Source organism: Zootoca vivipara, chromosome 8, assembly GCF_965207765.1.
Source record: "Zootoca vivipara chromosome 8, rZooViv2.hap1.1, whole genome shotgun sequence".
Taxonomy (NCBI): domain Eukaryota; kingdom Metazoa; phylum Chordata; class Lepidosauria; order Squamata; family Lacertidae; genus Zootoca; species Zootoca vivipara.
In genome coordinates this window covers 7,484,556-7,495,774 of record NC_142591.1, presented here as the reverse complement: position 1 = coordinate 7,495,774, position 11,219 = coordinate 7,484,556, and the positions used below count along the sequence as shown (strand labels likewise).

The 11,219-nt window shown below is 48.4% G+C and overlaps 1 protein-coding gene across 1 annotated transcript in view; it reads left to right on the top strand.

The window, feature by feature from the left end:
* Window positions 1-961: 961 nt before the first annotated feature.
* UBE2QL1 (ubiquitin conjugating enzyme E2 QL1) overlaps window positions 962-11,219 on the top strand; it is a 32,639-nt gene continuing 22,381 nt past the window's right edge. The window contains exon 1 of the mRNA XM_035101553.3: window positions 962-2,853. Coding sequence (XP_034957444.1) covers window positions 2,020-2,853 — 834 coding nt within the window. The 5' untranslated portion in view covers window positions 962-2,019. The remainder of the gene's footprint in view (window positions 2,854-11,219) is intronic.

Genomic DNA, 11,219 nt, shown 5'->3' with positions numbered 1-11,219 from the left:
AAAATGTGGCTGAGCCCTAAGTTACTGCTGATCCTGACTGATCCCTCGGCGAAATTATTTCTCCCAGTAATCACAGGGAAGAAAACTGGAGGTCTTATACTGTACTATACTATACTTCTGTAAAGCGCTTTGTGAATTGATGGCACATGGCTTTATCAAGAAGCAAAACAGCCCTCCTCCTCAGATATATAGGAAAGAAGCGTAGTTGTGTTAGTCTCTTGTGCAAAAACCACGAGTCCTCTGGCACCTTAAAGGTCAACGTTTATTGTCACATAAAACTTTTGATACAACGAAAGCCTTTAAGGTGCCACAGGACTCTTGCTGCATCTACACAAATATCTACACGCTTGGAATGGAAAATAGGTGGCACAAAAAAGAATCCCCTTTTCTTTGTAGTGCCAAGAAGCAGCCCAATAAAATCCCCGGTACTGTATCTTTTTCCTTCCCTAGCCCACAACCAAGGACGTCTACTCTCCTTCCGCATGTGAACATTTTATCTTGTGACGAACGGATTTTTTTTAGGCTCAGACACACACAGCCCATGAATGCGTCTTGCATTTCGCCCCCCCCCCCCGGCCGTCCTTGTTGTATGAGTATACAGAATCAACCTTGGTTTGAAAGGCATGCTTTTAAATCTATTTCTTAAACAAAACAAAAAACGAAACTGTTGCAGATCTACAGCTTCTTCGCCTCCCGCATCCCTCTCCCGCCGCCCGACAGCTACCTTGGTATTTTACAGGTCTCTTGTTCACACGCACCTGTAATTATCCTGAATTATACTATGGCGAGGGGGAGGCGGGGGATGCTGAAGGGTGGAGGAGGCTTGCTGCAAAAGGAGCAGCCATCGCGCCTCCATCCTCCTAGAACCACATAATTCCAGCTTCTCCTTTCCCCCTCCAACCAGTAGGGACCCAGGTTGCCACCACGTGAGCTTCTGCTTGACTCGGCCCTCCTCTTGCGCATACAGAATAGTAGGCGGGCTTTAACCGGGGTTTTTTCTCCTCCTCTGCCTCCCTCTCCGCCCCCCCCCCGCCCCCCGCAATGTCAGATCCGCTGCAGAAGCGAGGGGTAGCCTGCAAGGCAGAAGGAGGCGCCGCGCGCAGCTGACGGGGGCTCCCCAAAAGCCTGCAGCCGCGAGGAGGCGAGCGAAAGGTCAGCGCCGTCGCTTCGTCGGACTTAGGGGGGGGGGTCGCCTTCGCTGGGGAGGGGGATCCGTCTCCATCTTCTCCCCCACCATCCACCCCAACCGGGGCGCACGAACGGCTTCCTTCCAATATTAGCCTCGCCTGCGCCGGCTCCCCGGCCGGAGAAAGGACCAAAGCGGAGGGTTCCTGCTTGCAAAACGGGTGAGGAACCTTGCTCTAGGAGAGGAAAGTCAGAAGCGGGGTGGGGGGTGGAGGGGTGGGAATTAATTACAAAATAAACGCATGCGGCAGAGCCATCATCTCACCTCGCTGTGGGGAAAAAAAACTGGGGGAAAGAAGACACCACCCCCCTCCCAAAGAGCAAGCCCGACTGGATCCCATTGTGTGTGCGTGCGCGCGCGCGCGCGTGGTTTAGTCGATCGGAGCTGAAGGTTATATTGTGGAAGGAAGCGGCCTCCTGCAGCAGCAGCGTGTCGTCGTCGGGAGTGGGCGGAGGGACACGGGGTGGCGGCGCTTTCCAACGTGGGATTCCATGGCTCTGGCGGCGGAGCTCTGGTGACCCGGGGAGAAGCGGCTCGACTGCGGCAATGCTGCCAGCAGCAGGACCGACGGCTCTGCTGAGAGGAGGCGCCTGAGCAGCTGCGACGGAGGCGAGGGCAGGCGGCAGGATCCGGCCACATCCACCCTTTCCTCGTTGCCTTTTCTGTTTCCTCCCGCCGCCCCTCCAAACGGATTCTCCCCACTCCACAAACCTCTTCCCACTGGCGAGGCGTGCGCGGCTTGGCTTGCCTAGCTCGGGCAGGTAGCGGGTCTCTGCGTCCTCCTTTTGCCCTCCCTCCCTCCGACGACCCCCGCGGCCAAAGCCCTTTGGAGCATGGCTACTCTGCTGCGGAAAATCGGGCTCATCCGGATCCACAACAGGGACACCGAGGACCCCAAGCATCACCACCACCACCATCACCACCACCGTCGCGGCAGCATCCAGCAAGGCTCCTCGCTGCGGGGCAAAAGCAACCAGAAGAATAAGCAGCAGCAGCTGCAAGGCACGCCGGCCAGCGGCTGCGGGAGCCCCGGCAAAGAGAGCTGCAGCAGCAGCCGAGGCAGCAGCCCCGCGCGCAACAAGCCCAAGAAGGTGCTGGAAGTGGCCAAGCAGCAGCAACAGGCGAGCCCCGACGGCGCGCCAGAGAAAGCGCAGCAGCAGCAGCAGCAGCGCGACGGCAAGGAGGCTGGCTCGGGCAAGGACCCGGCGTCGGGGGGCAGTGTTGGGCGCTCCAGCACCCCGGCCTTGGTGCCGCCGTCGCTGGTGCCAGCCAGCCGGCAGGCGCACTGCACGCAAGTGCGCACCCGACGGCTGATGAAGGAGCTGCAGGACATCGCGCGTTTGAGCGACCGCTTCATCTCGGTGGAGCTGGTGGACGAGAGCCTCTTCGACTGGAACGTGAAGCTGCACCAGGTGGACAAGGACTCGGTGCTGTGGCAGGACATGAAGGAGACCAACACCGAGTACATCTTGCTCAACCTCACCTTCCCGGACAACTTCCCCTTTGCGCCACCCTTCATGCGGGTGCTCAGCCCGCGTCTGGAGAACGGCTACGTCCTGGACGGCGGCGCCATCTGCATGGAGCTGCTCACCCCCAGGGGCTGGTCCAGCGCCTACACCGTCGAGGCCGTCATGCGCCAGTTTGCCGCCAGCCTTGTCAAAGGGCAGGTAAGGAAGGGGCTCTTGGCGGCATGGTGCTGGGGGGGGAATCTTGGGTGGGGGCTCTCTAGGCCCAGCAGCAGCCTGGGCTTTAAAATGGTCCTGGCCCACTGAGAGGCCTTGGGTGGCACTCAGCCTGGCTGTGGGTGAAAGACCTCTGAATCTCTCTTCTCCCCCCCCCCCCCCCCCCGCTAATATTTGGCCAGCTGGCTCCCTCTGTGATAAAGGAAAGGACTCTGGTCTCTTTCTCTTGCTGAGCCTTGGCATTGAAGGGGGTGTTCTGGAGCAAAGGCCTAGGCTAGCGGCTTGGCTCAAATCCATCTCCTGCTGCGCTGCCATTTTGCTGCACTGCATGGCTGCTGAATGCCAAACCACAAATGATGCGGGCGATCTGTGACTTCCCAACTTTCCCCTCTTAAATATGAAAGGAGGCGCAAGGGGCTAAAATATTGGTCAGAGGAGCACCACTTATCCAATCAAATTTGAAGTCCCTCGTGTCTTGTTTGGTTGTTTCTTCTTAAAAGGATGTTCGGTCACAACTATCCCATGCTGTGTTCCTTATCCAAGATATCCCTTACAAAAGGGGTAGCCAAGGTGGTGCTCTCCAGATGTTGGAATTCCAATGCCCAGCAGCCCTTTGGTCCCAGAGTTTTATTCCTGCAACACCTGGAGAGCAGCAGGTTGGGGGGCAGGCATCCTAACCACTTTCTGTGGCCCATATGGGGTTGGATTGCTGATCTTTGGGATCTCTGGAGCAGGAAGGATGTCAGCAAAGATCATGGGGGGGAGATGGCTCTGGTCCCCAAATCTTTGTGTAAATGGAAGGTGACTGATCTGTAGTATTCGGTGGGCTGAGTAGGAGAGATTCGTATTCTAAGAGGCTCTGTAGAATCCAGCGGTCAGCAATCCAACACGGTGTGAGTGACCCTTTGCCAGGTCAGGAGAAGGTGCCCAGGAGTGCCCCACAAAAGGTGACTTTGGGGGAGCAGATATGCAAAGCCAAGATTTATAAAATTCAGAATTATCTGGAGAGAGTGAGTAAACGTGAGTTATTCCCCCTCTCCCAGAACTGGAACTTTTGAGTCATCCAGTGACAAATGGGCTGGCAGAAGGATTTTGTCATATAGAACAGTAACGTAGGCTTGCTACGAGATGACACGATGGCAACCCATATCTGTTGGCTAAAAAGGGAAATACGTACAGCACATTGATGGAGATGAAGTGTGCCAGTGACTAAGAGTCGGTATTACCAGATTCTGGGAGCAATTAATTCCAGGATTGGCCGGTGAAGTGCTCACGTAAATGGAGGCACAGTGTGTTCTTTTTGCTCTGATCCAGAAGAGCATTTTTGATGTTTTAAAGTGGTCTCACAGCCTGACACAGCTATCTATATTGTGGTGCTGCGTGGAGATGTGATGTTATGAAATGAAACCTACAGCTTCAAAGGAGAGCCTCTGCAGCCCCGCTTAAGATTGTACGGATATGTGAGACAAAGCAAGAAGGAGCACCACAATTCTGGTGTATAATAAACCCCAAGCTCTTGAACTAGATAAAGCTACCACCCTTGCCATATCTAAGCTGCCTCTCCAATCCAGCACTTTCTATTGCCTTCTGGCTCTTTGTAATCTTAACTAAATGTGCAGGAGACCCCCTTTATATCTATTTGTCTCCCTGTCTATGTATAATCACATATAAGTTTCATATATATCTATATATGCAACCTAATCCTATGCATATACATTTGAATGCGATTAGTGGGATTTACACCCAAGTACGGTAAGCAGGGATAGGATTGCAACCAAAGTCAGATCACACAAAGTCACACAGTCTTCAAAACAGAGACAGCAACAATTCCTCTGCTCTGTTGTTTAAAAAAAATGTTTTTGGGATGTGCTGGGAAGGGATTTTGGTAAGAAAATCCACGCACCCAGTTATTTCTTTTTTTAAAAAAGTTGCTGTAAGGGGTGTACCTGCATTGGCTAGCTCCCCAATGAATGGCATCAAAATCTCAATGTGCTTTGTATCCCTTCCGTCCCTGAAAACATGTGCTGTGGTCACAGGCCACTGCAAAATTCGTATTGCTTTTAAATGTTTTTCTGTCGTCGTACAGTACAGTATGTCATCCTGATGTTCTGCGAGACGGCGGTATATAAATCCCTCTATAAATATATTTTTTTCTTAATGGCTCTGTCATAAATTAAATTTGGTATTGACTAATGGTTACAAACCCATATTTCCAAGTAATGGTTTTAAACAACTGCGTATTGCAATGCACTTATGCAGGTTGTAGATCCTTTGTGAGCCTCCTTCTGCTTTCCAAACATCAGTACCGTATCACTAAGCAAGACAGAGAGGACAATTCCTATTGGAACATCCATAGGTGTTTGGGTTGCAGCCTGGTGGGAAGTTCTGGGCAAACCCCACTGAAATGAATCCATTGTGCAGACCTTGTTCATTTCGGTGGGCTTTGGGCATGATAATACCCTGCTGGGTTGTGCCTTTCATTTTTTAAAATAGCTCCAGCATAGTCATTGGATGTGTTCCTCTTCAGTATTCACCTCCAAAGACTCCTCCCACCCCCCAAATGCAGGATCTACATATACATAAATAAATTAAAACAGATTTGAAAACTAATTTTAAAAACCAATCCCCCCCTTTTAAAAAAATAATACAGGTAATAATTCTAGCTTGGTTGAAATTAACTCTGAATACCACCAGCATGTTAAACCAGTACTTACAACCTCTTAGAACTGAATCATATATATATATATATATATATATATATATATATATATATATATATGGGACCCAGGTGGCGCTGTGGTTAAACCAATGAGCCTAGGGCTTGCTGATCACAAGGTCGGCGGTTCGAATCCCTGTGACGGGGTGAGCTCCCGTTGCTTGGTCCCAGCTCCTGCCAACCTAGCAGTTCGAAAGCACGTCAAAATGCAAGTAGATAAATAGGAACCGCTACAGCGGGAAGGTAAACGGCGTTTCCATGTGCTGCTCTGGTTTGCCAGAAGCGGCTTTGTCATGCTGGCCACATGACCTGGAAGCTATACACCGGCTCCCTCGGCCAATAATGCGAGATGAGTGCGCAACCCCAGAGTCGGTCACGACTGGACCTTATGGTCAGGGGTCCCTTTACCTATATATATGGGTTATCTGAACAAGTCATACTCCAGAGTAAACCCATTGAAAGCAATGGAACTTGAGTCCATTTATTTCAATGGGTCTTCTCTGCTTGACTTAGTCAGGTGTCACCCATTGAGTTAAATACCGCTTCTCCGTGTGGACCATGAGAAAAATATGTTTTGAGGATAGAAATGACATACGGTAATTGTGGCACGATAGGACATATACTGTATTCTTATGATGGGTTTGAGACAGGTGGCCTTGGCTTCACCAGTTATCACAGATACTGGGATCCAAGAGATGCCATCCCATATATTACTAAGGGCAGGCTACATCCACCTGGGTGATCTTGTATAGTCCTTTTTTTTTTACCAGCTGAGCTTTTCAGTTTGCTTCGTTCTCGAATTATGAATCCTTGTTTAGAAGTTTAAAGGGCAGCCTTGAGAACTAAGTGGGATGTTACAACTGAAAAGGATGTGTAAGCTTTGGGCTTTATATATCCACCTTAGTTATTTGGGATATCTATATCCCATCTTTTGAGTGAATTATCCTCAAGCTGGCTTACAATAGACCAGGCATCCCCAAACTTCGGCCCTCCAGATGTTTTGGACTACAATTCCCATCATCCCTGACCACTGGTCCTGTTAGCTAGGGGTCATGGGAGTTGTAGGCCAAAACACCTGGAGGGCCGCAGTTTGGGGATGCCTGCAATAGACTGTAGCAGTGCACACTCCGTTCAAGCCCACACAACCCAACATCATCCCTTAGTCAACTGATGGGGCCAGAGTGTGCTTCCTTCGCCTCTGCAGTTCCAGGGCAACTGGCAGGCAGGGGTTGAAGAATCTCACTGCACCTGCTTCTTCTGTGATGGATGGAAGCAAGTTGTTGCCCACCCCTTGTCGTGATCTTCTTCTAGAAGGCTGATGGCAGACACCAGAGGGTGCTTCTTTTTAGTGCTGGAATCTCAGGGCACTTGGACCGCTGTATTCTTTAATGTACAAAAATGTCCCATGGAACTCAAGGGAGATTACATGCATTAAGTTGCTTACACATACTAATAGTATATTCAGTTTTACTAAGATGACTTTAAATGTCGAACAACCGTTTCACATTTATAACAGGCCATTGAGCATGCTGTGTGATGACTTCTAGTTAACATTCCTAATGCACAGCTGCTTTATACACATAAGGAACATTTATCCATTTAATAAGCAGGTGTATTTACATGTAGCATTTCCCAAAATTCATACAAATACGATACCAAGTTTGTTTATTCAGCTATAGTTATATGAACACATCAATACATAATAGTATACTTTGTAGATAGTATAAATCAGGCATCCCCAAACTGCGCCCCTCCAGATGTTTTGGCCTACAACTCCCATGATCCCTAGCTAAGAGGACCAGTGGTCGGGGAAGATGGAAATTGTAGTCCAAAACATCTGGAGGGCCGAAGTTTGGGGATGCCTGGTATAAATGCTCTCTTTGGCTATAACCTATTTTAGTAATTATATTAACTGGTTGGTATGTATCATCGTTTAGGAAAGGTATGACATACCAATGGGATGGGAAATTTGATTTAAATTAACGATTTAAATTGTAGGATGTGTTGTTGTTTTTTAACTCAACAAGAGAAAGGCCCATATAAATCATTGGTTTAATTCAAGTTTCTCATTATACTCCAAACCTTCCCTAAACAATTACACATATTACCTCAATTCTGGGGAGCCAGGTGGCGCTGTGGGTTAAACCACAGAGCCTAGGGCTTGCTGATCAGAAGGTCGGCGGTTCGAATCCCTGCGACAGGGTGGGACCCGTTGCTCGGTCCCAGCTCCTGCCCACCTAGCAGTTCGAAAGCACATCAAAGTGCAAGTAGATAAATAGGGATCGCTCCGGCGGGAAGGTAAATGGCGTTTCCGTGCACTGCTCTGGTTCGCCAGAAGCAGCTTTGTCATGCTGGCCACGTGACCCGAAAGCTGTCTGCGGACAAACGCCAGCTCCCTCGGCCTATAGAGCGAGATGAGCGCTGCAACCCCAGAGTCGGACATGACTGAACCTGATGGTCAGGGGCCCCTTTACCTTTACCTCAATTCTAATGAACCCACCTTGCCTTCTTAAAGTATCAGCAGCCCCCCTAAGTTAAATGTCTACCAAAAGACAATGAAATTGTCTGTGCCATTAGGCTCAAGGCAGTTTTCAGTGAGAAAACATTTCTTACCCTGTGAAGAATGCACAAAATGGACATTTTGGGTACCAGTTTGATGGACACTTCATTTTATTATACACAGGGAATGGGGAAACCATTTTTATCTGCTTTTGCCCTGCTTTACCAGAAAGCCATTAGGAAACCAAATACGATATAGATTCATTTTCAGGGGAAATCAATGGTTGTGTGACATTTGCCATAATTATTTCTGCCAATACTATCTTCCTTCTCAGCTTTCCCTTCTGCTCTCAAAAAACCTCCCTGTAATTGTACGGTGATTTTTATCCTGGAAATGCTTCTCGTAAATATCTGTCCATTTGGGGATTAGAGGACGAGGAGAGGTGGTTGCATGTTTAATTAAACCATATTGCTTCATGTTTCAGGGCTAGATCGTGGGGCCACTTTCCCATTCATTAGTCATACGATCCCTTTTGCCGCTGATATGAGTAATTCATGTTACTTCAAGCCTAATGAGAACAATTGTCAGTGTTGGGTCTTTTTTTGCATTCTTGCAATTAAAGTAACAGGCTTTTACTTAATTGCTTTATGTGACTCAGTCATGTCTTCTAGAAAGACATGTAGAAAGACATGTTGTACTGAGCAAGCTTTTGAGTTTTCCCGGAAGACTTCAACAGATTAGTGGTCAGGAAAGCCTACTATATACGGGGGGGGGGGGGCAAGTGGGAGTCTCCATTTAGTGCTAATCCAAAAATGAAATGTGGGAGGGAGATGCAGACGATTAAATTAGGCTCGATTAGCTGCCGCAGTGAAGAGGAGGACCAGGTCCAGGGGTTCTTGCCTTGCCATGTGTGCCCATATACGAAGCCAGCATCAACTCCTCTAATGCAGTCAACCTGCAATATTTTAATCTTAAACACTGAAACGAATAATTACCGGTTTCAGCATTTGTTCCTGAACGCAGTCTATTGCTTCAACCCCTCCTTATCACATGAGTGTGTGTGTGAGAGAGAGAAAGTGTGTGTGTGTGTGTGTGTGCGAATAAGAAATACAGAGCTGTGATATAATTGCTACAGAGAAATCCTAAATATACTTTGTAGGGAGAAAGCCTCACTTAGTATTGTGGGACTCCTAATTATTCACAATGCACTATTTCCACTGGAATTCTATAATTGTAATTCTATAACCTAGAATATTACTTCCTATGCTTGTTATTAAAAATATATACAGTATATGATGCTCATATGCTGTTGACGAGCAAAGGGGGCATGCAGAGGTGAATATTCGTCAACAGTTTCATAATGCTTTATTCTAATTAAAAATGTGAAGGCAATTGCATAGGGAAAATGAGAGGGGAGTATTAATAGTAGAGTGTTGTCAATGTCTGTTTGATAATCTGAGCAACTGCTGTCCAGTAGCAGTCGGATTCAGCCCCGTGTAATACGAGTTGCATTATATAACCTGGATGATTCTGTTGCATAAGGCTCTGGCTTACAGAAGCTCTGACTAGGAGAAACACTTGAGATTCCTGGTCCTGTTTGCAGAGCTAGTCTTTCTTAACAGTTAGTTTAAGAAGGGCACTTGCACCGAGAAAGAGGGAACCTATTTCCATCTGTTGGGAAATGTAATCACCAAATTTGTGAAACCCTTAACAACGGGCATTATATCCATTGTGTAGCACTTGGTAAGATTCCCAGCGTTTCATCCGAAGAGCTTCTGTCAGTTTAATCAGGCAATGTTAATCCAGTGCTTTAAATGGAAATAAGAAAGAGCCCCGTTGGATCAGACGGGGGGGGGGCTCCCTCTAGTTTCCAGCAATGCATTGCAGGAGATTGAACTAAATGGTCCTTGTGGGGCCTTCCAACTCCTCCATGATTCTGTGAATGGCCCCAAATTGATCTCCCCTGGGCAGCCTGGAGAAGGAGAAGCTGGAGCAAAGCACATGTTAATGGATCGCTACAATTATTGGGATTAGTAGTACTGTATAGTCCCAGGTGGCGCTGTGGTTAAACCACTGAGCCTAGGGCTTGCTGATCAGAAGGTCGGCGGTTCGAATCCCTGTGACGGGGTGAGCTCCCGTTGCTTGGTCCCAGCTCCTGCCAACCTAGCAGTTCGAAAGCACGTCAAAATGCAAGTAGATAAATAGGAACCGCTACAGCGGGAAGGTAAACGGCGTTTCCATGTGCTGCTCTGGTTTGCCAGAAGCGGCTTTGTCATGCTGGCCACATGACCTGGAAGCTATACGCCGGCTCCCTCGGCCAATAATGCGAGATGAGCGCGCAGCCCCAGAGTCGGTCACGACTGGACCTAATGGTCAGGGGTCCCTTTACTTTACCTTAGTGGTGCCTGTCTTACCGTGTGGAAAATGTCTAGCCAAAAAAGCACCTGAGCTCCGAAAACTTATTTACGTAGCATTAACTATTCTTTATCTCAATAATAAGACACAGGAGACGAAGGGTTGTTTCCAGCTAAGTTCTACTCAGATACCCATTGAAAATATTGAGCCCAAGTTAGTTATGTTCATTAACGTAGATAGGTCTACTCAGAGTAGGATTAGCTGTGGCTGCAACCCTGAGGGGCAATTCCACGCTCTCAGGGAAGGCAGCTGAGGGGCCATAAGTTTCTTTCACTTCCTCCTCCACCAGGGTGGGGAGAGTGAGGTTGCTGCCAGAGGCCTTCCTGGTGCGAAGAGGAAAACGTTGCCACTGACTGATGCATATTAACTCTACAATGACAAATAAAATGCAGCAGCTCAGCAGGGACTCCCACAAAAGCTTGAGCAAAGAAGTGTGCTGAAAAAACTAGTCCTCATTGGTGCCCAACTGCATCTGAGAAGGGAAGCATAGAAACATAGACTTGTTGGGTGGGAAGGGAATTCGAGGGTCATCAAGTCCAAACTGCACAGAACTCTGCATAGATTTGCAAGTGTGCTAGCGATTTTATTGCTGCGCCACTCGGAGGGCCAGGGAATTCCATAACCGGGGTGCCACTGCTGAGAATGCAGGTAAGTGCTGCACAATGAAGAAGGCCTTTTCCAAAGATCTCAAAATATGGCTGAGAAAGCCCTGCTGTGACC